Genomic DNA, 26,003 nt, shown 5'->3' with positions numbered 1-26,003 from the left:
TTCTCAAAAATAAAGTCAAACGGCCGGGCATGGTGGCTTATGCCCACCCATCACCATGGGTGGCCGAGGCAGATGGCTAACCTGAGATCTGGAGTTCGAGACCAGCCTGGCCAACCTGGTGAAACCCCATCTCTACTAAGAATACAAAATTAGCCAGGCATGGTGGTGGGCGACTGTAATCCCAGCTACTTGGGAGGTTGAGGCAGGAGAATCACTTGAACCCGGGAGGCAGAGGTTGCGGTGAACAGAGATTGCACCATTGCACTCCAGCTTGGGCAACAAGAGTGAAACTCCGTCTCTAAATAAATAAATAAACCGCAACAAAAAAATTTAAATAGAAATGGATTGATCCAATATGGAAAGAACATGGGCTCTGCAGCCCAAATGCCTGGGCTTCAGTCATATCCCCATCAGTGATTAGTGCTGTGACCTTGGTGAATACCCTACCTCTTTGCCTCAGTTTCCTCATTTCCTAATCTACAAAGTGATGATGATAATAGTATCTACCTCTTAGGGTTGTTGTGAGGATGGATTGATTACTAGGCACTCAGCACAGTGCCTGACCCGTGGTAGGTGCTCAGTGTCTGCTGCTGATCTTACAGGAGGTTTGAGATGAGATTCAGATGGAATGTGACCTCTAGGCATGATTTGCTGGGGATGGGAGCAGCATCTTTCTGTCACCATTGTGTGAACAGCAGGGTCAGATGTTCTAGTGATATCATGAAAAGCCTTGTTTCTAGGACATAGGAGTCCCAGATGTCCATCTGATTCCTTTGGCCTCTATCCCACGAGACCTCTGAGCTACACTTTTACTCATTTTCTCTAACCTAAGGGCGGGCAAAACCTGTTACTGAAAGGGAGTTAACTACAGATCATTCCCTTAGAGAGTCAAGTTTTAGCTGATAGCATAGGCCTCATTAAAAAAATTTTAATTATTTTTGAGACAGTTTCATAGTCTGCCACCCAGGCTGGAGTGCAGTGGCACAATCTCTGCTCACTGCAACCTTGAACTCCTGGTATCAAGCAGTCCTCTCACCTCAACCTCCCAACTGGCTGAGACTGTAGGTGCATACTACCACACCTGGCTAATTTTTTTTGTAGAAGTGGGGTTTCACCATGTTGCCCAGGCTTGTCTTGAACTCAGGCTCAAACAGTCTATCTGCCTTGGCCTCCCAAAGTGCTGGGATTATAGGCATGAGCCACTGTGCCTGGCCTGCTTTTGTTTTAATACAGACAGGGTCTCACTGACACCCTGGCTGGAGTCAGGTGGTACCGTCATAGCTCACTACAGCTTTAAAGTCCTGAGCTTAAGCAGTCCTGCCTCAGCCTCCCAACTAGCTGAGACCACAGGCATGCACCACCACACCTGGCTAATTTTTAAAATTTTTTTTCGTAGATGGGGGTCTGGCCATATGGCCCAGGCTGGTCTGGAACTCCTAGCCTCAAGTGATTATCCTGCCCCAGCCTACCAAAGTGCTGGGATTACAGACATGAGCCATCATGCCCAACCCACATTTTGTAGTTGTGTTTTGTTGTTGTTGTTGTTGTTGTTGTTGTCATTGTTTTTGAGGGATGGAGTGGAGAGGGGCTGGAGTTGGATAGATCGGAGTGAGGATTGTTGACCAGGAGCCCATAAACGGGCCTCAAAATATCTGTCAGCTCCCTAAAGTTATGGGTAAATCCTTATGTTTGTCCATAGTTGAACATTTCTAGGGTGATTTATTTCATGGCTTTTATAGTCTCAAAGAACTCACAAAGACTAAAAACCACTGGCAGGGGAAAGGGTTGTTCAGATATTATTTAGCTCTTCAGCAACTCTTAAAACATTTGTTTTTCAAATTTCAAACATATAGAAAAGTTGGAAGAACAATGCAGTGCTCACCCAAATTCTCACTATCTAGTTGTTTTGTTTTGTTTTTAGAGATGGGATGTACTCTATGTTGCCCAGGCTGGACTTGAACTGCTAGGCTCAAGTGATCCTCCTGCCTCTACCTCTGGAGTAGCTGAGACTAGGCATGGCTGTGCCTGGCTGATTCATTTTTTAAATTTTTGTAGAGATGGGATTTATTGCTATGTTGCCAGCCTGGCCTTGAACTCCTGGGCTCAAGTGATTCTCTGGCCTCAGCCTCCTAAAGTGCTGGAATTACAGGTGGTGTGAACCACTGCACCCAGCAGGTTACCTAGTTTTGTTTTGTGTTGTTGTTGCGCGCGCCTGTGTGTGTGTGTGTGTGTGTGTGTGTGTGTGTGTGTGTGTGTTTAAGATAGAGTCGTGCTCTGTGGCCAAGGCTGGAGTGCAATGGCACAATCTCAATTCACTGTAACCTCCACCTCCTGAGTTCAAGCAATTCTCCTGTCTCGGCCTCCTGAGAAGCTGGGATTACAGATGCCCGCTACCACGTTCAGCTAATTTTTGTATTTTTAGTAAAGACAAGGTTTCACCATATTGGTCAGGCTGGTGTCGAACTCTTCATCTCAGGTAATCCACCCACCTTGACCTCCCAAAGTGCTGGGATTACAGGCATGAGCCACCGTTCCCTGCTACCTAGTTTTGATGGATGTATTTCACCATATTTGTTTCTCTCCAGAGAGATAGATAGAGATCCCACAAGCCCTTTGAAAGTAAGTTTTGGACATCACTTTTCTGGGACACATCTCAGCATGTATTTCCTAAGACTAAGGACATTCTCCAGCACAATCACAATATTATTATAATACTTGGGAAAATCTACAATAATTTTCCTCTGTCTTTTACAACTTTTATTTTTTTGTAGACTCAGATCCAGTTGGGGTTCGCATACTGCATTTAGACATGTTCTGTCCCTTTAATCACTTTTTTTTTTTTGGAGACAGGGTCTCTCTTGCGCCCAGGGTGGAGTGTGCACACAGCTCACCACAGCCTCAGCCTCCCAGGTTGATTCTCCCACCTCACCCTCTTGAGTGGCTGGTACTACAGGCATGGGCCACCATACCCAGCTATTTCTTTTTTCTTTTTTTTTTTTTTTGAGACGGAGTTTCGCTCTTGTTACCCAGGCTGGAGTGCAATGGCACGATCTTGGCTCACCGCAACCTCCGCCTCCTGGATTCAGGCAATTCTCCTGCCTCAGCGTACTGAGTAGCTGGGATTACAGGCACGCGCCACCACGCCCAGCTAATTTTTTGTATTTTTAGTAGAGACGGGGTTCCACCATGTTGACCAGGATGGTCTCGATCTCTTGACCTCGTGATACACCCGCCTCCCAAAGTGCTGGGATTACAGGCTTGAGCCACCGCGCCCAGCCCTTGAGCCACCGTGCCCGGCCTCTTTTTTCTTTTTAGATTTGTAGATACAGGGTCTCATTGTGTTGCCCAGGCTGATCTTGAACTCCTGGGCTCAATAGTCCTCCCATCTCAGTCCCCTGAAGTGCTGGGATTACAGGCTTGAGCCAGGATGCTCAATTTGTTTAATCACTTTTAATCTAGATTATTCCACTGCTCAGCCCCCTCCTTTTAAATGACATTAATTTTTTTGAAGATAGTGGGTTCACTGTTGCCCCATCTTCTGAATTTTTCCGAGTGTTTCCTTTTCCTCTTATCTAATTTGTTCATCTGTCCTCTGCATCTCCTATAAAGGCAATCATTTGCTGAGTATACAACACATCTGATAAGGCCCCTACCATTCTTTAATGCTTATTGTTTGAGGTGGTGGGGGGTCACTGGCATGACCCTGCTGTCAGCACGTAGTCTGATGGAAGCATGTTTGGAATGTGAGCGGAAGAGCAGCTAATGTTCAAGGAAGTGACATTTTGGCTGAGTCTTAGCAGAGAAGGTAGGCACAATGTAGATGAGCACTGATACCTGAGAACAATAATTCCAAAGTACTTTTGGCTGGTTGTCCCTGGGAGGTGCCAGAGGACAATCCTTGAAGTTTGTTGGGAGCAGGTTGTTTTTTTTTGTTTTTGTTTTTGTTTTTGAGACGGAGTTTCGCTCTTGTTACCCAGGCTGGAGTGCAATGGCGCGATCTCGGCTCACTGCAACCTCCGCCTCCTGGGTTCAAGCAATTCTCCTGCCTCAGCCTCCGGAGTAGCTGGGATTACAGGCACACGCCACCATGCCCAGCTAATTTTTTTGTATTTTTAGTAGAGACGGGGTTTCACCATGTTGACCAGGATGGTCTCGATCTCTTGACCTCGTGATCCACCCGCCTCGGCCTCCCAAAGTGCTGAGATTACAGGCTTGAGCCACCGCGCCCGGCCAGGTTGTTTTTTTTAATTTTTATTTTTTTTGAGACAAAGTCTTGCTCTTGTCCCGCAGGCTGGAGTGCAATAGCACGATTTTGGCTCCCTGCAACCTCCACCTCCCAGGTTCAAGCCATTGTCCTGCCTTAGCCGCCAAAGGAGCTGGGATTACAGATGCCTGCCACCATGCCCAGCTAATTTTTGCATTTTTAGTAGAGGCGGGGTTTCGCCATGTTGGCCAGGCTAGTCTCAAACTCCTGACCTCAGGTAATCTACCCGCCTCAGCCTCCCAAAGTGCTCGGATTACAGGTGTGAGTCACCATGCTTGGCCTGTTTTTTATTTTTGTAGAGATGGGTCTCGCTCTATTGCCCAGGCTGATCTTTTTTTTTTGTTTGTTTGTTTTTTTGAGGTGGAATTTTGCTCTTATTGCCCAGGCTGGAGTGCAATGGCACGATCTCAGCACACTGCAGCCTCCACCTCCCAGGTTCAAGCAATTCTCCTGCCTCAGCCTCCCAAGTAGCTGGAATTACAGGCATGTGCCACCATGCCCAGCTATTTTTGTATTTTTAGTAGAGATGAGGTTTCTCTGTGTTCAGACTGTTCTCAAACTCCCGACCTTAGGTGATCTGCCTGCCTCAGCCTCCCACAGTGCTGGTATAGGTGTGAGCCACCTCACCTAGCCAGGAACAGGTTGTACAGTGTCATAAACTCTGTGCCAAGATTAGATTAGAGGCTTTACTGTACACATTCTTTTTAGATTATATGTTATTTCCTATCATCTCACTGTCCTGAGATAAGCATGTTTTGGTCTACCTTCTGCCTAGGGGGGTGTGTGTGTTTCAGAAGGATTTAAAGCTAGAAGTGGTATCAGAGTTGTGTTAGAAATACCAATTCTGAAAAAGAAAATACCAATTCTGGCTACTTGGTAAGGGATGGATTTGAAGGGGGTGGATTATCCAGGACAGAGGTGGCAGAGGGAGAGAGGAGAGCTTATGGACACAGGGACTTTCAGGAGCTGAAACTAACAGGAGAACTTGGGTTAGACTGGGAGGTTTTGGAAAGGGCTATGTGGTGCTGTAATTAGCTCAGCTGTCGCCTCCCTGCTGTCTGTTCCTCTTCTCTCTTTGCCCACCAGGCAGATAGAAGCTGCCACACAGAATTCCCAGTTCCCATGTGGCTGATTCCTCAGCCATGGGTCCTGGGGTCCTGGGAAGGGACCCCAGGAAAGATGGGTGGGTCACACACAAGGTGTGAGTGTGCTTCCAGATGGAACAGGCTGTCTCTTCTCAGCCTTTCCCAGTCTCCTTTCTCTCTACCTTGCAAACTTTGGTCAGGGCCTTAAGGAGCCTTGTGAGGTAGGTGTCAGTGCTCCTAGTGTTTGTAGCATCAGTGGATCTGGGTCCCCAGACTGCTAGTCAAGACAGCAGCAGCAGGTACTGCAACAGGGACAGTTGCAGTTGACTTAGTCTGGCGATCTGAGTTGAACAGGGGGCCCTTTGGGCTGAGCCTTCGCCTCCAGGCTGGTGTGTATGCTCACTGTCCAAGATAGTCTACTCTGGCGGTGGTGAGTGCCACTGTGGACAGGCACTCCAGGGCTCTCTCATGTGGTTAATGACCTCCCCTCTCACCTTCTCCCACCTGGGCCATTCTCTTCACACAGCCGCAGGCCTTTCCTCACAGATGACACTGCAGATCACATATTTCTATGCTATCCTTTCCCAGCCACAGGGATGGGTTGCTGAGACAGGCTTTCTGTTCCCACTCTTGTTTGGTGCCTCTTGCCTGCGCTTGCTATCAGCTTGGGGTTATGGTTGTGACCTCAGAACACAGCAGGGCCCAATCTTCTAGGGAGGCTTGAGTTCCTGACCCTTTCTGTAATCCTTATTAGGACCCCATTTCAGCCAGCTGAGTTCCTTGGCTTCCTGACTTTGTAGGGAGTCTGCAGCATTACGAGGACCTGCCAGAGTGTTGGTCCAGGGTCAAGCCTCTCGTGGTCAGCATTGTGGTGCTGCCTGTTCTTGAGGTCAAGTTCCTGGTGGTCCAGGAGACACTTATGTTTGTAGGTCTGCACTTGATCCTGAGCCCTGGTTGGTGCTTGCCCAGGACTCAGAGGGCGAGGTGGGGGTCTTCTCTGCCACTGGCTTATGTTCTTCTCTTTCTCTAGTTTGTCCTGAAGAATTACGGAGAGAACCCAGAAGCCTACAATGAAGAACTGAAGAAGCTGGAGTTGCTCAGACAGGTAGGAGAATAACATTTTTTTATGCATGAGTGGACAGGATTGGTTTGGTAGGGAAACTGCCTAGGCTGGATGCCGTGGCTCATGCCTGTAATCCCAGCACTTTGGTAGATCACTTGTGGTCAGAGTTTGAGACCAGCCTGGCCAACATGGTGAAACCCTATCTCCACTAAAAATACAAAAATTAGGCGGTATGGTGGCACATGCCTGCAGCTACTGGGGAGGCTGAGGCAGGAGAATTGCTTGAACTTGGAGGTGGAGGTTGCAGTGAGCTGAGATTGTACCACTGCACTCCAGCCTGGGTGACAGATCCAGACTCCATTTCAAAAAAAAAAAAAAAAAAAAAGGGAAAAAGCCACCCAGCCCATTTCTAACTTTTGATGTAAAGTGAAAGATAGCTGGACGTGATGACTAATGCATCTGATCCCAGCATTTGGGGAGGCCAAGGCAGGAGTTCAGGCCCCGGAATTTAAGACCAACCTCAACATAGTGAGACCCTGTTCTCTACAGGGGGAAAAAAAAAAAATAGCCAGCCATGATGGTACACACCTGTATCCTCAGCTACTCAGGAGGCTGAGGAGGGAAGATCACTTGAGCCCAGGAGGTTGGGACTGCAGTGAGCTAACCATGTTCATACCACTGCACTCCAGGCTGGGCAACAGAGTGAGACCCTGACTGTTTAAGAAAAAAAAAGGGGGAAAGATGTGTGACTCTTCCTTTCACTTAAACACTTAAGAGGCCATTGTAAGGTTATTAATTGGCCTAATTTCAATATTATTGTGTCTCAGGGAGTAGGGAGCCCTGAGGAGAGGGAGAGAGACAGGAAAAGGCCAGCCAGTGAAGCAGAACACGCGTAACATTTCTAAGTCTGCCATCTTCTACAGGTGCTGTTCATGGCACCAAAACAGCTGCAACAGTAACCACCATAACAGATACATAATAAAAAAGCTTGAAATACTGTGAGAATTGCTAAAATGTGGCACAGAGTCATGAAATGAGCACATGCTGCTGGAAAAATGGTGCCGACAGGCCTGTCTGATGCAGAGTTGTCCCAAACCTTCAATCTGTAAAACATGCAGCATCTGTGGCATGCAGTAAAATGAGGTCGCTGTATTTTTTTCCTGATTATTGTATTTACTATTGGATAACAACATGTTTTCTCTTATGTTTCTGTTAGAAGTCTGAGAGTAGAGTCGGTACCGGCGTGGCTGAGCTTGGGTACCAGTGATGTAGATACATGCCATAGAAATCAGTAGCAGTTGGTGTTTTCTTGTGGAAATCAGTAGCGGTTGGTGTTTTCTTGTCTGTCATGGACCGCATACCAATTCTTGCAATAACCCAGCAGTATTAGTGACTGTTTTCCAATCAGTAAATTTTTGGATACATTTCACTTAGCCTACTGGGTGAAGATGTTTTCTATGTCAGCTATTCAAAGTTAGTACAAGGCCAGGTGCAGTGGCTCACGGCTGTAATCCTAGCACTTTGGGAGGCTGAGACGGGTGGATCACTTGAAGACAGAAGTTTGGGACTAGCCTGGCCAACATGGCGAAACCCCGTCTCTACTAAAAATAAAAAAATCAGTTAGGCATGGTAGCAGCACAGGCCTATAATCTCAGCTACTAGGAAGACGGAGGCAGGAGAATTGCTTGAACCTGGGAGGTAGAGGTTGCAGTGAGCCAAAATCACACCACTGCACTCCAGCCTGGGTAATAGAGTGCAAGACTTTGTCTCAAAAAAGAAAAGCTAGAAATGATTACACTTGTGTGCGCGGTGGCTCATGCCTGTAATCCCAGCACTTTGGAAGGCCAAGGCAGCTGGATCACGAGGTCAGGAGTTCAAGACCAACCTGGCCAACATGGCGAAACCCCGATTCTACTAAAAACACAAAAATTAGCCAGGCCTGGTAGCAGGCACTTGTTATCCTGAGGCAGGAGAATAGCTTGAAACTGGAGGGTGGAGGTTGCAGTGAGCTGAGATCTCACCATTGCACTGCAGCTGGGGCGAAAAAGTAAAATTCTGTCTCAGGCTGGGTGCAGTGCCTCACGCCTGTAATCCCAGCACTTTGGGGGGACCGAGGCGGGTGGATCATCTGATGTCAGGAGTTTGAGACCAGCCTGACCAACATAGAGAAACCCTGTCTATACTAAAAATGCAAAAATCAGCCAGGCTTGGTGGCGCATGCCTATAATTCCAGCTACTCGGGAGGCTGAGACAGGAGAATCACCTGAATCCGGGAGGCGAAGGTTGTAGCGAGCTGAGATTGCGCCATTACACTCCAACCTGGGCGACAAGAACAAAACTCCGTCTCAAAAAAAAAAAAAAGAAATGATTACACTTAGTGAGGAAGACACGTGAAAAGCCGAGCTAGGCCTCTTGCACCAGATCACCAAATTAGGAATGCAAAGGAAAAATTCTTTTTTTTTTTTTTTTTTTTTTGAGACGGAGTTTCGCTCTTGTTACCCAGGCTGGAGTGCAATGGCACGATCTTGGCTCACCGCAACCTCCGCCTCCTGGGTTCAGGCAATTCTCCTGCCTCAGCCTCCTGAGTGGCTCGGATTACAGGCATGTGCCACCATGCCCAGCTAATTTTTTGTATTTTTAGTAGAGACGGGGTTTCACCATGTTGACCAGGATGGTCTTGATCTCTCGACCTCGTGATCCACCCGCTCGGCCTCCCAAAGTGCTGGGATTACAGGCTTGAGCCACCGTGCCCGGCCCAGGAAAAATTCTTGAAGGAAATTTAAAAAGAATCTAATGATGTTGCATCTCTGGATATCAGATTCTCTCCCTTCCTCAGGATTTGCTGATTTTATTTATTGCGTTTTTGATTATTGTAGGCTACCCCCATGCCAAGAATCAGCCTGAAATGTAAACTTAAAGTTGTTTTTCTTTTTTTGAGACAGGGTCTCACTGCGTCGTTCAGGCTGGAGTGCAGTGGCACAATCATGCTCACTGCAGCCTGCATTCTCCCCAGTTCAAGTCAATAGACTCTGGAGTTAAGTCAGATTCTGCCATTGCAGCTTGTCTTGGTGGGGAGACAGATTTCTCATGTTGCTTCTTATGCTGTCGTCCCAGAACCCTCCTCATAAATTTAATTTCTAAAAAGGGTTAATTTGAACAAAGTTTGAAAACCAGTGATATAATCTTAGCCCCTAGGACAGCCATCATTTTGTACACACAGGCACACACTACACGCAAGGACGCAGCACACCCTAGAAGGAGCATTACCACCAGTCTCTAAAGCGTCCTCTGAAACAGATCCTCCAAAGCATAAGGCAGGCAGTCTGCACAGACCAATAGGTTGGGGAGAGCAGCCTCCAGACCTGTGCTCTTCCAGGACGGAAAAAGCCACTTGCCCTCCTGTGACTTGGTTTAATTTTTTTTTTTTTTTTGAGATTGAGTCTCACTCTGTCACCAGGCTGGGGTGCAGTGGCGCAGTCTCAGGTAGCTGGGACTATAGGTGCATGCCACCACACCCAGCTAATTTTTGTATTTTTAGTGGCAATGAGGTTTCACCATATTGGCCAGGATGGTCTCGATGTCTTGACCTCGTGATCTGCCCACCTTGGCCACCCAAAGTGCTGGGATTACAGGCGTGAGCCACTGCGCCCGGCTGGGACTTGGTTTAATTTATCCCAGCAATGTGGGAGTTGGACTAGATCATTGATTTTTGTTTTTGTTTTTGTTTTTTGAGACGGAGTTTCACTCTTGTTACCCAGTGCAATGGTATGATCTCGGCTCACCGCAACCTCCGCCTCCTGGGTTCAAGCAAATCTGCCTCAGCCTCCTGAGTAGCTGGGATTACAGGCACATGCCACCATGCCCAGCTAATTTTTTGTATTTTTAGTAGAGACGGGGTTTCACCATGTTGACCAGGATGGTCTTGATCTCTTGACCTTGTGATCCACCCACCTTGGCCTCCCAAAGTGCTGGGATTACAGGCTTGAGCCACCGCGCCCGGCCTTGTTTTTGTTTTTAAAGACCAAGTCTTGCTCTGTTACCCAGGCTGGGATGCAGACTATCTCAGCTCACTGCAACCTCTGCCTCCTGGGTTCAAGCGATCCTCCTACCTCAGCCTCCTGAGTACCTGGTACTACAAGTGTGCACCACCACGTGTGGCTATTTTTTGTAGAGGCAGGGTCTTGTCATATTCCCCAGGCTGGTCGTGAACTACTGGCCTCAAGCAATCCTCTGCCTCAGCCTCCGAAAGTACTGGGATTACAGGCGTGAGCCACCATGCCTGGCCTAGATCACTGTTCCTTAAACTTGTGAAACCACAGAACAAATTTTCTTACATAGGACGCTGATAATAATCTTTCAGTGAAAAAATTACCATTGGAAACTTTAGGCAATCCTCTTTACCTGATCTGAGCCTCCGTTTCCTCATCTGTAAAACCAGGGTTTGAATAGTTGTTTCTAAGAAGACTTTCTTTTTTAAACTCTGGAATAAATTCTTGGCTCTGTGATTACAGGGAATAAAACTGACAGGCGCAAGGGATGCTGTGGGAGCGTCACAGCGTCAAGCGCTCTCTCAGACTCCTCTGCAGTTCTGCGCAGCTTGTCTTATTGAGTCTGACAGACCAGGCTAGAACCATAGAGGGCTGCATTCTTGGGGGGATTAAAGGATATAGGTGATCTCTTGGATCTGGAGGGGAGGCTGCTTCCATTGTTTCCCAAAGATGGTTTTAGGAAGCACAAGACAAATTTTATTTTTTGAGATAGGGTCTTAATTCTATTGCCTAGGCTGAAGTGCAGTGGCATGATCATGGCTCACTGCAGCCTCTACCTCTTGGGCTCAGTCAATTCTTCCTCTTCTCAAGCCTGTATTCCTAAGTAGCTGGGACTACAGGTGTGTACCACCACACCCAGCTAATTTTTATATTTTTTGTAGAGGCGGAGTCTTGCCATGTTCCCCAGACTGGTCTCAAAATCCTGGGCTCAAGCGATCCTCCCACCTCGGCCTCCCAAAGCTCTGCGATTATAGGCATGAGCCACCATGTCTGGCCAAGATTTCTTAATTGTTTTATATGTGCTACTTTAGTGAGTATTGAAAAAAACTAGTAGCTAGCACATCACACCTGTTATTCTAGTTATTCTAGAGCTGTTATTGCTTAGGATGTGTCTCTTAATTTTTAAAATACGTTGTTTAAAGAAAAATGTTAAGTATACTTGGATATGGCAGAGGTCATGATGGAGGAGTATGTTAAAAATGACTAGATTTGGGAAGCACTGGCCTGATGCTGTAGGCTGTGGCTGTGACATGCCTTATCCTTGTACTCACTGGGCATTCTAGAAGCCTCACCACCAGTGAGATTATCATCCCTGTTTAAAGAAAAGACTGAGTCTCAGAGTCTTTCAGGACACTGCTGGGAAGTGGTGTAGAGTGGGACTGGTGCCCGACTCTTCTGTTCCACTGTCCCACAGGGTGTACCCCTTCTGAGAACATCCCTGCTGGCAGCTCAGAGCCGAGCTCTCAGAGTGGAACGTCCTGGAGATTTCTTCTGGCTAAGTCCTAGTGAGGGGCTCTGGTCCTCCCTGCAGAAGGCAGAGGGCAGACAAGTGTCAAGCCATTCCCCTCACTGTGTACCTGCTCCTTGGAGGATGTATTGTTTGCTTTTCTGTTTAAGCAGAGGGTTCATTTGTTTTGTTTTGTTTTTTTCCCCAAAAATAAGAATAGCTCTGTTGTTTATCATAAATATTGAAAATGTTCAATATAAAGAATACATAAACAGTATGAAGAATTGAATACATGTCTCTGTCAGATGTATACATATCTATTTTTTTGTTCTCTTTCAAATACCAAGTAATATTTATTTATTTATTTATTTATTTTATTTATTTTTTTTTTTTGAGACGGAGTTTCGCCCTTGTTACCCAGGCTGGAGTGCAATGGCGTGATCTCGGCTCACCGCAACCTCCGCCTCCTGGGTTCAGGCAATTCTCCTGCCTCAGCCTCCTGAGTAGCTGGGATTACAGGCATGTGCCACCATGCCCAGCTAATTTTTTGCACTTTTTTAGTAGAGACGGGGTTTCACCATGTTGACCAGGATGGTCTCGATCTCTCGACCTCGTGATCCACCCGCCTTGGCCTCCCAAAGTGCTGGGATTACAGGCTTGAGCCACCGCGCCCGGCGCGTAATATTTATTTTTTGAGACCGAGTCTTGCTCTGTCACTCAAGCTGGAGTGCAGTGGCACGATCCCAGTTCACTGTGACCTCCTCCCCCCAGGTTCAAGTGATCCTCTTGCTTCAGCCTTCCAAGTAACTGGAATTACAGGTGCACACCACCATGCCTGGTTAATTTTTAGTAGAGACAGGGTTTTACCACGTTGCCCCCGCTGGTCAGGAACTCCTGGGCTCAAGCGCCTCAGCCTCCCAAAGTGCTAGGGTTATAGGCGTGAGCCACCTCGCCCGGCTGTATCTATGTATTATATAGAGTAAGATAAATTACTTAAATCCTGTCATCCAAAGATAATCACTGTTCACATTATGGTGTACACTCTTCTGAAATTTTTCCTTTTTGTTTATGTACCCATTTGGTTTTGTTTGTTTTTTCTTTTGAGATGGGGTTTTACTCTTGTTGCTGAGGCTGGAGTGCAATGGCACAATCTCAGCTCACTGCGACCTCCACCTCTCAGGTTCAAGCAATTCTCCTGCCTCGGCCTCTCAAGTAGCTGGGATTACAGGTGCATGCCACTGTGCCTGGCCTGTGTACCTATTTGGATACCAATAGCTGTATGATTTTTCATAAGTAACATTCCATTTGTTACAGTTTTTGTTTTTTGGGTTTTTTTTTTTTGGTCCAACAGCATGCCATAGGCCTCTTAACATATGAATAGACTCTTGTCTTTAGTTTTCATGGCTGCAAAGTATTCTCTTGTGAGAATGCCTTGACATTATTTATTTAAAACAGTCCTCTTTAATGGGAATTTTGGTGGGTATCCAGTTTTACTTTTTGTTTTTTGAGACAAGGTCTTGCTCTGTCACCCAGGCTGGAAAACAGAGGCACAACCATAGCTTACTGCAGCCTTAACCTCCTAGGCTCAACTGACCGTCCCCCTCAGCCTCCCAAGGAGCTGGCACCAAAGACATGCACCATTATGCCTTGATAATTTTTAAAATTCTTTTTTGTTGAGACATGGTCTTGCTACATTGCCCCAACTGGTATCTAACTCCTAGCCTCAAGTGATCCTCCCACCTTGGCCTCCCGAAATGCTGGGACCACGTGTGAGCTACTGCACCTGACCTGCAGTCCAGTTTTTTACTCTGGTAATAATACTGTGATAAATATGCTTTCATTCATATCCAAGCATTTGCTTTCCTGGATGTCTGTTACAGTAAACTTTCAGTTACAGAACTGTAGGTCATGCTGAGTGTGGCAGCTCACACCTTTAATCCCAGCACTTTGGGAGGTGGAGGTAGGAGGATCACTTGAGCCCAGGAGTTGGAAACTAGCTTGGACAACATAGTTGAGACCCCATCTCTATTAAAAGCAAAAAACGAAACAGGCTAGGTGGTGGCCCATGCCTGTAATCCCAGCACTTTGGGAGACTGAGGCAGGCTGATTGCTTGAGCCCAGGACTTTGAGAACAGCCTGGGCAACATGGCAAAACCCCATCTCTAATTAAAAAAGAACTGTGTGGGCCTAAAGTAAAGTAAAAATTTAAAACATGTTGCAAACTGCTTTTCAGATACTTGAGATGGGCTAGGCGTGGTGGCTCACACCTATAATCCTAGCATTTTAGGAGGATTACCTGAGACCAGCCTGGCCAAGATGCTGAAACTCCATCTCTACTAAAAATACAAAAATTAGCCAGGCATGGTGGCATGTGCCTGTAGTTTCAGCTAATTGGGAGGCTAAGGCAGGAGAATTACTTGAACCTGGGAGACTGCAGTGAACACTGCATTCCAGTCTGGGTGACAGAGTGAGACTACGTCTGGGAAAAAAAAAAAAAAAAAAATGATATGGGGGATGGATTCAGGGTGCCAACTGCCAGCCCTGGCTTGTGGAATGGTTTGTTGAATGACCACAGGTGTAGCCATGGACTTTTTGGGATCCCTTGGCGTGTGCAGTCGGCTATCTCTGATGGGTGTTTCCTGGCATCTGTGGGTGAGCTGGCCTGCCTGTCCACTGCCCCTTATGACAACAGGCCTGCTTCTCCCATCCTGCCCCCCTAGAATGCTGTCCGTGTCCCACGGGACTTTGAGGGCTGTAGTGTCCTCCGCAAGTACCTCGGCCAACTTCACTACCTGCAGAGTCGGGTCCCTATGGGCTCAGGCCAGGAGGCCGCTGTCCCTGTCACCTGGTGAGAGCCACTGGCAGGGCTGGAGGATCCCAGAGGGAGTCTGGGTGGTGGGGGTGCATCTCCTCTCCCTTTCCCCTTCTCCTTGCTGCATGGGATGGGGAATGGCCTCATATGGTCTCCCCAGACCTCCCCACAATCCCACACTGGGGTGGCTAGTCCCCTACCTAATCTCAGGGCCCTGGCCAGCTCCTACCCTCGAGGTGACTGGGGTGCCATGTCTGCAGGACGGAGATCTTCTCAGGCAAGTCTGTGGCCCATGAGGACATCAAGTACGAGCAGGCCTGTATTCTCTACAACCTTGGTGAGCTGCCTGATCCCTTCCCCATGGCCCTACTCCCTGGTCCTGCCAGCCTAGCTCTCAGCTCGTCAGATGGCCATGACGGCAGTGGGCTGATAAAGGGAGGACTCCAGGATTCCTGCCCCTCAACTGTCTTCCTCCCAGCCCTGCCAGCTCCTCTGCCATTTTCTGGGCTGGGCCTATGGGGAGCCTCTGTGCTAGGGTGAGGCTCTACTGAGCTGGCTGCCACACAGAGTTGCCACTGTGTGCTCTGGCTGGGAGAGATGGCCTTTCTTCTTTGACTGGACAGCCCCTCCCGCTTGTGGTTTTAGGCTGCTTCAGGCAGGAGAGCAAGGCTGACCTCAGCTTGCCCTGGTAGTCAGCCTTAGCCTGGCTCAAGGGAGAAGCCTTTAGGGAGCCCCAGAGTTCTGTGCAAACATCCCTGAAGCTTCAAGATTGGACCCCTTGGACAGGAGTGCCCTTCCATCCTCTGCCAAATGCAGAGCAGGAAGGAGACTGAGGGCTGGGCAGGACTTCTGAGTTTCCCTGTTCCCTCCAGCTTTGGTGTCCTTGGGCTCACTGCCCTGGTTCTCAGAGCCCTGTTTTCCTGATTGTGGATGACAACAGGGCCCCCTCTGCCTCACCTTTACATGGGTGCGAGCAGCCCCTAACACTGTGTCCTCTCCCTCCCCAGGAGCGCTGCACTCCATGCTGGGGGCCATGGACAAGCGGGTGTCTGAGGAGGTGAGGACAGGGATGGTAGTGGGACAGGTGGACATACCAGGGAGGGGCAGCCTCCCGAGTGTGGATGAATCCTGCCCGTGGAGTAGACACAGGCCATCCTCCCTACCCCTCCCAGGGCATGAAAGTCTCCTGTACCCACTTCCAGTGCGCAGCCGGCGCTTTCGCCTACCTGCGGGAGCACTTCCCTCAAGCCTACAGTGTCGACATGAGCCGCCAGATCCTTACTCTCAACGTCAACCTCATGCTGGTGAGGAGGCACCCTAGTTGGAGTGGATTTGAATCGAGGGAAGGGGATGGCCAGGGAGGGGCAGTTGGGCCTGGATCCTGGATCAGGCCATATGCCGATGGCAGTGGAGGACAAGCAGGGGGCCTTGGCTTTGGTCAATCAGGAGCACGGTGGTGCTGCTTGGAGTAGGGGCAGCTGGAGGAGAGGGCAGTGAAGGGGAGGATCCCTCGGTCTGCTCCCCTGGGAAGGGGAAGGGGAAGCAGGAGACTTCAGGTGAGCGAACCTCACGTGTCACCCCAGGGCCAGGCTCAGGAGTGCCTCCTGGAGAAGTCAATGCTGGACAACAGAAAGAGCTTTCTGGTAGCCCGCATCAGTGCACAGGTAGGGATGGGGCTGGGGGAGGCCTTTGCTTTACTGCTGACCCCCCACTGACTGAGCCCCACTCGGTTCCCAGGTGGTGGATTACTATAAGGAGGCATGCCGGGCCTTGGAGAACCCTGACACCGCCTCACTGCTGGGCCGGATCCAGAAGGACTGGAAGAAGCTCGTGCAAATGAAGATCTACTACTTTGCAGCTGTAGCTCATGTGAGGGCCCGGGGCCACGGGGCGGGGCTGAGTGGCCACAGCTCAGGAAGCAAGTCATGATGTCTGTTCTTTTCCAGCTGCACATGGGAAAGCAGGCTGAGGAGCAGCAGAAGTTCGGGGAGCGGGTGAGTGAGCTGCAGCAAGGAGGGGACTGGGGACTGATAGCAGCCTTCAATGAGATGCTGGCTGTGCTCCCACTCCTTACACACCAGGGGGTGGCCTTCTGTCTCATCTTGGCCACCACCCTGCTGCAGGCCTGGTGTCTTAAGTGTTGTTCCATCTGTGCAGCCCTCGTCCCTCAGGGTCTGAGGAGGTAGGGCAGGCTCCCCGAAGAGCAGGTGGCTGGGGCAGGGTGTGGTGCTGCCACCTTGCTGCTGTTGGCTGAGGTGGTGCCCTGCTGCCTCCTGAGCTGCCTGTCATCTGATGTGTCGCCTCATAGGGCCGGGTGGGAGGCAGGAGGAGTAGGGGTCCAAGCAGAGGACATAGCAGGCTTTTCTGCCGCTCTCTACAGGTTGCGTACTTCCAGAGTGCCCTGGACAAGCTCAATGAAGCCATCAAGTTGGCCAAGGTAAAGCTGAGGAGGTCGTGGCTGCCTCTCCTTGAGGGTATAGGAGCAAGCCTAGTGGGACTGAGGGGCTGTCCTGGTGCCAGCCTTGTTTGGTGCTGAGGCCCCACCCATGTCCCTAACCCTACAGGGCCAGCCTGACACTGTGCAAGATGCGCTTCGCTTCACTATGGATGTCATTGGGGGAAAGTGAGTCTGTGGGGGTGGTCCTGGTTTCCTCTTTTTTTAAAGGGTCTTGTGCCTCTGCTGACATGTTTGGGAGGAAGCCTCCAGTGCCAGAGAGCAGTGTCCCACATGGGAAGTAGGTCCTGGATTCCTGCTGACACCCCGTGACTGCCCACTTCCCCCGCTCCTGACCCGCAGGTACAATTCGGCCAAGAAGGACAATGACTTCATCTACCACGAGGCTGTCCCAGCATTGGACACTCTTCAGCCTGTAAAAGGTCGGGGAGCCAAGAGGTGGGGGCAGGAGTGATGCTGGGGTGGAGACAGGACACAGGAAGCTACCTCCAGGACTCTTCGTGGGCCTGATCCCCACCATTCCCACACCCTCAGGAGCCCCCTTGGTGAAGCCCTTGCCAGTGAACCCCACAGATCCAGCTGTTACAGGCCCTGACATCTTTGCCAAACTGGTACCCATGGCTGCCCACGAGGCCTCGTCACTGTACAGGTGGGTGGAGGGTGGCACAGAGGGAGGTGGGGTGTCCCAAGATGTGGGTCTCCAGCAAATGCTTTGTTGCTTCTGTAGTGAGGAGAAGGCCAAGCTGCTTCGGGAGATGATGGCCAAGATTGAGGACAAGAATGAGGTCCTGGAGTGAGTGTGGGACTCGGGCTGGGAGGCAGAGGGAGGTGGCACTTCCCAGGCCTCTGAGGGCCCCAGCACTGCATGTTCTGGGAGAGGAATGAAGTGTCTGTTCCGAACAGCTTCCCCAACACTGCCTTCTGTCCAGGGTGATGGGGCTAGTGTGGAAGGCAGGAGTCATGTCTTGGGAGGAGGACGTACCTTCTGTTTCACTGTTTCCAGCAGTGCCCTGGGCATGTTCTGTGGGTCCAGGCCAGACCTGGTAGTAGGGGTCCAAGGTCCGATTTGCTCTATACTGAGACTGCAGATTCAGTGGTGAGGCTTGCCCTAGCAGCTCTTTTGATGTGGTCAGAGTTGGGTCAGCAGCCACCTGGCCCTGTTGCCCCCCACAGCCAGTTCATGGACTCGATGCAGTTGGATCCCGAAACTGTGGACAACCTTGATGCCTACAGTCACATCCCACCCCAGCTCATGGAGAAGTGTGCGGCCCTCAGTGTCCGGCCTGACACTGTCAAGAACCTCGTCCAATCCATGCAAGGTGAGTGAGGGGGCAGAGCAAGCAGGTAGAGGTCATCTGCTGTGGCCTCCTCCGTGTCCCAGGTCACTGAGGATGGAGGCTGCACCCCTCTAGGCCCTGGCTCAGGCATCCACATCCACTCCTCTAGATCAGTGTTCCTTGTGCACTCTGCATCTGTGGAGCTCAGTGTGCGCTGGGCCTCACTCAAGCCCTGACCTGAGGGGGCAGTTCTGTCTCTCGGGGGAGGGACCTAAGGGTGTCCAGTTGGCCGGCCTCAGGGGTGCCTACAATCCACACCCCCAGTGCTGTCGGGTGTGTTTACGGATGTGGAAGCGTCCCTGAAGGACATCAGAGACCTGCTGGAGGAGGATGAGCTGCTAGAGCAGAAGTTCCAGGAGGCGGTGGGCCAGGCTGGGGCCATCTCCACCACCTCTAAGGCTGAATTGGCCGAGGTGAGGCGAGAATGGGCCAAGTACATGGAAGTCCACGAGAAGGCCTCCTTCACCAACAGCGAGCTGCACCGTGCCATGAACCTGCATGTCGGTAACCTGCGCCTCCTCAGCGGGCCACTGGACCAGGTCCGGGCTGCCCTGCCCACACCGGCCCTCACCCCAGGTGAGCCCTGCCCGACCCCATGGGAAGACTCGAGCTGGGGGTTTCTTGGCCTCACTGACTGCTGCTGCCCATAGAGGACAAGGCCGTGCTGCAGAACCTAAAGCGCATCCTGGCCAAGGTGCAGGAGATGCGGGACCAGCGTGTGTCCCTGGAGCAGCAGCTGCGTGAGCTTATCCAGAAGGATGACATCACTGCCTCGCTGGTCACCACAGACCACTCGGAGATGAAGGTGGGCTGGGTGAGTGGGGTGGAGGGGCTCTGGCTTTGGGCTCCACCCTTAGGACTTGAGGCCCTGAGTGTCACCCCCACCCCTCCCTCAGAAGCTATTTGAGGAGCAGCTGAAGAAGTACGATCAGCTGAAGGTTTACCTGGAACAGAACTTGGCAGCCCAGGACCGCGTCCTTCGCGCGCTAACAGAAGCCAATGTGCAGTATGCGGCTGTGCGGCGGGTGCTCAGTGACCTGGACCAAAAGTCAGTGCCCAGTCCTCTGCCCTTGCCCGGAGCCACCTGGTGTCTGCCCCTGTGGCTCACCTGGTGTTGGCCCTTCTGCTTACCAGGTGGAACTCCACGCTGCAGACCCTGGTGGCCTCATATGAAGCCTATGAGGACCTGATGAAGAAGTCGCAGGAGGGCAGGGACTTCTATGCAGACCTGGAGAGCAAGGTGGCTGCTCTGCTGGAGCGCACACAGTCCACCTGCCAGGCCCGAGAAGCTGCCCGCCAGCAGCTCCTGGACAGGTGGGTGGGACCCTGGGGCTGTGGTGCGGCTCAGGTCCAGACAGGCTGGGCTGATGGGGGCCTGTCCCACAGGGAGCTGAAGAAGAAGCCGCCACCACGGCCCACGGCCCCAAAGCCGCTGCTACCCCGCAGGGAGGAGAGTGAGGCAGTGGAGGCAGGAGAACCCCCTGAGGAGCTACGCAGCCTGCCCCCTGACATGGTGGCTGCCCCACGACCACCCGACGTCTTCCTGGGAACTGCCACCCCACTCCACTTTCCTCCCAGCCCCTTCCCCAGCTCCACAGGCCCAGGACCCCACTACCTCTCAGGCCCGATGCCCCCTGGTACCTACTCAGGCCCCTCGCAGCTGATACAGCCCAGGGCCCCAGGGCCCTCTGCAATGCCCGTGGCACCTGGGCCTGCCCTCTACCCAGCCCCTGCCTATACCCCAGAGCTGGGCCTTGTGCCCCGATCCTCCCCCCAGCATGGCGTGGTGAGCAGTCCCTATGGGGGCGTAGGACCAGCCCCACCACTTGCAGGTCTGCCCTCAGCCCCACCTCAATTCTCGGGCCCCGAGTTGGCCATGGGGGTTCGGCCAGCCACCACCACAGTAGACAGCATCCAGGCACCCATCTCCAGCCACATGGCCCCACGGCCAAGCCCCACCCCTGCTCCTCCCCAGCCCTGCTTCCCAGTGCCCCCACCACAGCCACTACCCACGCCTTACACCTACCCCGTAGGAGCCAAGCAACCCATCCCAACCCAGCACCACTTCTCTCCTGGGATCCCCACAGGTTTTCCAGCCCCGAGGATTGGGCCCCGGCCCCAGCCCCAGCCCCATCCTTCACAAGCGTTTGGGCCTCAGCCCCCACAGCAGCCCCTTCCACTCCAGCATCCGCACCTCTTCCCACCCCAGGCCTCAGGACTCCTACCCCAACAATCCCCTTACACCTATGCCCCTCAGCCTGGGATCCTGGGGCAGCCACCACCCCCCCTGCACACCCAGCTGTACCCAGGTCCTGCTCAAGACCCTCTGCCACCACACTCAGGGGCTCTGCCTTTCACTAGCCCTGGGCCCCCTCGGCCTCCCCATCCCCCGCTGGCCTATGGTCCTGCCCCTTCTACCAGACCCATGGGCCCCCAGGCAGCCCCTCTTACCATCCGAGGGCCCCTGCCTCCTGGCCAGCCCACCCCTAGTCCCCACCTGGTGCCTTCACCTGCCCCATCTCCAGGGCCTGGCCCAGTAGCCCCTCGGCCCCCAGCAGCAGAGCCGCCCCCTTGCCTGCGTCGAGGCGCTGCAGCTGCAGACCTGCTCTCCTCCAGCCCGGAGAGCCAGCATGGTGGCACTCAGCCTCCTGGGGGTGGGCAGCCCCTGCTACAGCCTACCAAGGTGGATGCAGCTGAGGGACGTAGGCCGCAGGCCCTGCGGTTAATCGAGCAAGACCCCTATGAGCATCCTGAGAGGCTGCAGCAGTTGGAGCAGGAGCTAGAGGCCTTTCGGGGCCAGCTGGGGGACGTGGGGGCTCTGGACACCATCTGGCGGGAGCTACAAGATGCGCAGGAACATGATGCCCGAGGCCGTTCCATCGCCATCGCCCGCTGCTACTCACTGAAGAACCGGCACCAGGATGTCATGCCCTATGACAGTAACCGCGTGGTGCTGCGCTCAGGCAAGGATGACTACATCAATGCCAGCTGCGTGGAGGGGCTCTCGCCGTACTGCCCCCCCTTAGTGGCCACCCAGGCCCCACTGCCTGGCACAGCTGCTGACTTCTGGCTCATGGTCCATGAGCAGAAAGTGTCGGTCATTGTTATGCTGGTTTCTGAGGCTGAGATGGAGAAGGTGAGAGGGTTGGAGTGGGTGCCCACGAGGGCAGTGTGGGTTGGCAGGGCAGGGCACCCTGGAAAACCAGCCCCGTCTTGGCTTGTCTGTCCCTCAGCAAAAAGTGGCACGCTACTTCCCCACCGAGAGGGGCCAGCCCATGGTACACGGTGCTCTGAGCCTGGCATTGAGCAGCGTCCGCAGCACTGAAACCCATGTGGAGCGCGTGCTGAGCCTGCAGTTCCGAGACCAGAGCCTCAAGCGCTCTCTCGTGCACCTCCACTTCCCCACTTGGCCTGAGTTGTGCGTCCACTGCTCTGGATGGTGGTTGGGGGGGTCTGGGGAGGGCTGTCCAGTCCTTGGTGCTGGGAGGGGTACAGGCCTCAGATTAGGCCTGGCTCATAGGCCCTTCTCTGCCTCATCCTGTCCCACAGAGGCCTGCCCGACAGCCCCAGCAACTTGCTGCGCTTCATCCAGGAGGTGCATGCGCATTACCTGCATCAGCGGCCGTTGCACACGCCCATCGTTGTGCACTGCAGGTAGAGGGTGGGCCTGAGGGTTCCTCTTCCACAGGCAATCTTGGCTTGGCCTCATACTCCCTTCTTGGCACAGCTCTGGTGTGGGCCGCACGGGAGCCTTCGCGCTGCTCTATGCGGCTGTGCAGGAGGTGGAGGCTGGAAACGGGATCCCTGAGCTGCCTCAACTGGTGCGGCGCATGCGGCAGCAAAGGAAGCACATGCTGCAGGAGAAGGTGAGGGAAGATCTGGGCAGGTGGGCTGGGGTGGGCCTTCTGTTGCGGGGTGACAGCCCCTGCCCAGCTGACCCAGCCAAATGCACCTGTGCAGCTGCACCTCAGGTTCTGCTATGAGGCAGTGGCGAGACACGTGGAGCAGGTCCTGCAGCGCCACGGTGTGCCCCCTCCATGCAAACCCTTGGCCAGCGCTAGCATCAGCCAGAAGGTGAGGAAGGTTCCCTGGAAGCTGCTGGGATGGCCACAGCCTTGGGACTCCCTATCCTCACCCACTCTGTCTTCTCAGAACCACCTTCCTCAGGACTCCCAGGACCTGGTCCTTGGTGGGGACGTGCCCATCAGCTCCATCCAGGCCACCATTGCCAAGCTCAGCATCCGGCCTCCTGGGGGGTTGGAGTCCCTGGCTGCCAGTTTGCCAGGCCCTGCAGAGCCCCAAGGCCTGCCGCCAGCCAGCCTCCCGGAGTCTACCCCAATCCCATCTTCCTCCCCACCCCCACTTTCCTCCCCGCTGCCTGAGGCTCCCCAGCCTGAGGAGGAGCCACCAGTGCCTGAAGCCCCCAGCTCAGGGCCCCCCTCCTCCTCCCTGGAGCTGCTGGCCTCCTTGACCCCAGAGGCCTTCTCCCTGGACAGCTCCCTGCGAGGCAAGCAGCGGATGAGCAAGCAGAACTTTCTGCAAGCCCATAACGGGCAGGGGCTTCGGGCCACCCGGCCCTCTGACGACCCCCTCAGCCTTCTGGATCCACTCTGGACACTCAGTAAGACCTGACCAGGTTTCCCTTACCTGGTCCTTACACTACATCATCTCATGCCCGCCCACCCACACCCAGCAGAGCCTCTCAGTGGGCACAGTCTCTTACTCCCATTCCTGCTGCCTTCAGCCCTGCCTGGCCCAGCCTGCACCCCTGTGGGGTGGAGAGCACTGCAGGCTCTGGGTCAGGTTCTGCTCCTTTATGGGACCTGATATTTTTCAGCTCTTTGCTACTGAAATAATAAACCACCCTGTTCCGTGGCCCATGTCTGAGTGTGCCCATTGCCGCCTCAGCTCCAGTGGCACAAGGAACTCGGCACCTTTCATGAATGACAGGATGGTACTAAACTGCCACACCACCGGGACAGTTTGTTAAGGGCCCCGCAGCTCTGGCTTGCTCATCGCCACCCTTGCATGCTATACGTCTTCCTCAGCAGCTCTGGAGGATCCAGGCAGGGAGTGTGCACAATTCGAAGAGACACAAGTAGCTCTCGAAGTCCCTTACAGATGCGGTTTTTTAAAAAAGTTTAATATTATTACATTTAGGAGGCAGAGGCTGGAAGATACTCAGCTCCTTCCCCCAAGTCCAGGTCCAGTGCATTGGCCCCCACACAGCACCCCAGCCCCCTGCCTGGGCAGGGAGGCCCCGCGCTTAGTCCAGCTTCTCCAGCACAGAGGGCACATACACCAGGCTGAGCTCACTGCCGAAGTTGCAGACAATGGCAGCATTGTCCAGCACCAGGATCTGGCGGGCAGGCTGGGCCTCACTGTTCTTCCCCAGGTAGACTGTCTGTAACAGGTCCCCATAGTTTAGGTCCCAAAAGGAGACGCAGCCCTGGCCGCCGGTCACCAACAGGTTGTCTGAGATGACACCTAAGCTTGCACCACAGCCAAGGTCCTAGAGGCAAGGACATGACAAGCTCAGTCCCGAGTCCTCCTCTAAAATGCTAAAAATCCTATGAACCCGCCCCCTCTACCTGCTGAATGGAGTAGAACTTGATGCCCGTGCTGCGGTCCCAGATGCTGATGAGGTCATCCAGGCCACTGCTGATGACGCAGGAGGTGGTACAGGTCAGGGAGGTGACATCCCCACGGTGAGCAAACATGTGGCTGACCCGGCTACCAGTCAGTACATCCCACAGGCAGATGGCCCCATCTTGTCCTCCACTGGCCAGTACCATGGTCTGGGGAAAGAGGCCAGGGGAGCAGGGTCACCGTGGTGGAGTACCTCTGTCAGCCATGGTGTCCCTGTGCCCTGGTGGGTGGGACCCTTACTTTGCTTCCTGGAAGGCCCCTGGGAACCAGCTCCCAGGAGTCAGCAAACATGGACCACAGACCTGGCTCTGTACTCCCCTACCCTACCCACAGCTCTCCCCAGGCCCCTTACCTGGTCGATGTACACAGTCGTGATGGCCCCTGAGTGGCCCTGCAGGGTGAAGAGGCAGCACGAGTCCTCCAGACGAAACACCTGGGACAGGGATGGGCTTCAGGTTCTGGCCTCTGGGATTTTCCAAGTCATGCTTTGCCCAGCAAACGCCCTCCATCCTTCACCAGGACTCCACCAGCCTCTCCCTGGCGAATGCACCAGGCTCCCACCCCCTCTGCCAGGCCACTCCAGCACCCAAGAGAAGAGACAATACTGACTCTCAGCGTGTGGTCTTGGCTCCCAGTCACCAAGCGCCCGGCAGCAGCTTTCAAGGCTGTGATGGGTTTTTGGTGTGCACAGGGCACTGTGTGGGTCAGGTGACAGGCCACCGTGTCGCTGCTGCTGTACATCGGAGAGGCAGGGGAACTGCCCCGCCCTGAGGTCCCTGAGGACAAATGGCCAAGTGAAGGATCTCTGAGAAGACAACGGGGAGATGGCCCCTGTACATCCCACCAAGTGTGAACACTGCCCGCCCAGGCCCTCTGACCTCTAAATTGCAGGGGGCTGAGGGCAGTGTGGGTCTCCAAGGAGAAGAAATCAAGGGAACCGTTGAGCCTCGCAGCCACAATCCTGGAAGAGAAAAACAGCTGCCAGAGGCCTCTCCCTCAGAGCCTCAGCCCTGGGGCCGAGCATGTGGGCACGAGAGAGAAAGGGCCAGTTCAAGAAGGGACATGAGGGACATGGCCAAAAAGCAAGCACACCGTGCCAGAACTGATGCTGGAGCCAGAGGGCAACTCCAGATGTTAACCTCCTTATGCCTCAGTTTCTTCACCTGTAAAATGGGGATAAGAGTACCCACCTCACAGGATGGTCATGAGAATCAAATGAGCTGACGTGTAAGTACCTGGTGAACGTCACGTAAGCTTGTAAATTAAAACACAGAAACAAGTGGAGGGCTCCACGTAGCCCGGAGCCAAAGGGAAGGCTGCTGCGGGAAAACAGGAGGCAGGGTGGGCTGTGCTGGGCGCTGGCGGAGCCTGCCTTCTCCATCACACACAAGTAGCTTCGACCCAAGCACAGCCCACACCAATTCCTTTTCCACAAAGAAACAAGGATTTTCTCTGCTTCCCACAATTCCTAGGTCCAGTCTGACAGGCAGGGATGGGTAAATTTGCCCAGTAACCCATGGGGTCCAAAATCTTAGGGCAGCAAAAAAGGCAAGGGATGTCTACAACCTCTGCCCGTGAATTTGAAGGGCCCACACCAGACCTGGGCAAGCCACAGTGTATGCCTGGAAGTGGGTGGACAAGGAGAGCCTACAGTCACCAGGAACCCTGAGGGTCAGGCTGAGACACTGGGGCTCTTCTTTTTTTTTTTTTTTTTTTTTGAGACGGAGTTTCGCTCTTGTTACCCAGGCTGGAGTGCAATGGCGCGATCTCGGGTCACCGCAACCTCCACCTCCTGGGTTCAGGCAATTCTCCTGCCTCAGCCTCCTGAGTAGCTGGGATTAC

The 26,003-nt window shown here is 52.9% G+C and overlaps 2 protein-coding genes across 6 annotated transcripts in view; one reads left to right on the top strand and one right to left on the bottom strand.

Moving 5' to 3' along the window:
* Nucleotides 1-23,392, top strand: part of PTPN23 (protein tyrosine phosphatase non-receptor type 23) — a 38,713-nt gene extending 15,321 nt beyond the window's left edge. The window contains exons 2-25 of one of the 2 annotated variants that reach the window (XM_010337020.3): nucleotides 6,380-6,454; nucleotides 14,629-14,756; nucleotides 14,981-15,057; nucleotides 15,728-15,777; nucleotides 15,923-16,024; nucleotides 16,304-16,384; nucleotides 16,458-16,589; nucleotides 16,667-16,714; nucleotides 17,101-17,157; nucleotides 17,285-17,343; nucleotides 17,518-17,597; nucleotides 17,710-17,824; nucleotides 17,903-17,968; nucleotides 18,349-18,494; nucleotides 18,777-19,088; nucleotides 19,163-19,317; nucleotides 19,409-19,560; nucleotides 19,647-19,826; nucleotides 19,899-21,648; nucleotides 21,746-21,930; nucleotides 22,062-22,166; nucleotides 22,240-22,378; nucleotides 22,473-22,586; nucleotides 22,665-23,392. In XM_010337020.3, coding sequence (XP_010335322.1) covers nucleotides 6,380-6,454; nucleotides 14,629-14,756; nucleotides 14,981-15,057; nucleotides 15,728-15,777; nucleotides 15,923-16,024; nucleotides 16,304-16,384; nucleotides 16,458-16,589; nucleotides 16,667-16,714; nucleotides 17,101-17,157; nucleotides 17,285-17,343; nucleotides 17,518-17,597; nucleotides 17,710-17,824; nucleotides 17,903-17,968; nucleotides 18,349-18,494; nucleotides 18,777-19,088; nucleotides 19,163-19,317; nucleotides 19,409-19,560; nucleotides 19,647-19,826; nucleotides 19,899-21,648; nucleotides 21,746-21,930; nucleotides 22,062-22,166; nucleotides 22,240-22,378; nucleotides 22,473-22,586; nucleotides 22,665-23,144 — 4,788 coding nt within the window. In that variant the 3' untranslated portion in view covers nucleotides 23,145-23,392. Of the gene's footprint in view, nucleotides 1-6,379; nucleotides 6,455-14,628; nucleotides 14,757-14,980; nucleotides 15,058-15,727; nucleotides 15,778-15,892; nucleotides 16,025-16,303; nucleotides 16,385-16,457; nucleotides 16,590-16,666; nucleotides 16,715-17,100; nucleotides 17,158-17,284; nucleotides 17,344-17,517; nucleotides 17,598-17,709; nucleotides 17,825-17,902; nucleotides 17,969-18,348; nucleotides 18,495-18,776; nucleotides 19,089-19,162; nucleotides 19,318-19,408; nucleotides 19,561-19,646; nucleotides 19,827-19,898; nucleotides 21,649-21,745; nucleotides 21,931-22,061; nucleotides 22,167-22,239; nucleotides 22,379-22,472; nucleotides 22,587-22,664 lie in introns of both variants that reach the window. The other variant, XM_003926285.4, reaches the window with a different exon arrangement.
* Nucleotides 23,393-23,634: 242 nt separating this feature from the next.
* The window catches only part of SCAP (SREBF chaperone), a 50,119-nt gene continuing 47,750 nt past the window's right edge, over nucleotides 23,635-26,003 (bottom strand). For all 4 annotated transcript variants that reach the window (XM_003926287.4, XM_010337022.3, XM_074403946.1 and 1 more), the window contains exons 19-23: nucleotides 25,040-25,122; nucleotides 24,771-24,937; nucleotides 24,514-24,594; nucleotides 24,104-24,310; nucleotides 23,635-24,024 (exon numbers count right to left, since the gene is read on the bottom strand). In XM_003926287.4, coding sequence (XP_003926336.1) covers nucleotides 23,779-24,024; nucleotides 24,104-24,310; nucleotides 24,514-24,594; nucleotides 24,771-24,937; nucleotides 25,040-25,122 — 784 coding nt within the window. In that variant the 3' untranslated portion in view covers nucleotides 23,635-23,778. The remainder of the gene's footprint in view (nucleotides 24,025-24,103; nucleotides 24,311-24,513; nucleotides 24,595-24,770; nucleotides 24,938-25,039; nucleotides 25,123-26,003) is intronic.

Source organism: Saimiri boliviensis, chromosome 8 (assembly GCF_048565385.1).
Source record: "Saimiri boliviensis isolate mSaiBol1 chromosome 8, mSaiBol1.pri, whole genome shotgun sequence".
Taxonomy (NCBI): Eukaryota; Metazoa; Chordata; class Mammalia; order Primates; family Cebidae; genus Saimiri; species Saimiri boliviensis.
The sequence above is the reverse complement of the archived record's forward strand: the minus strand, read 5'-3'. Positions and strand labels throughout refer to the sequence as shown.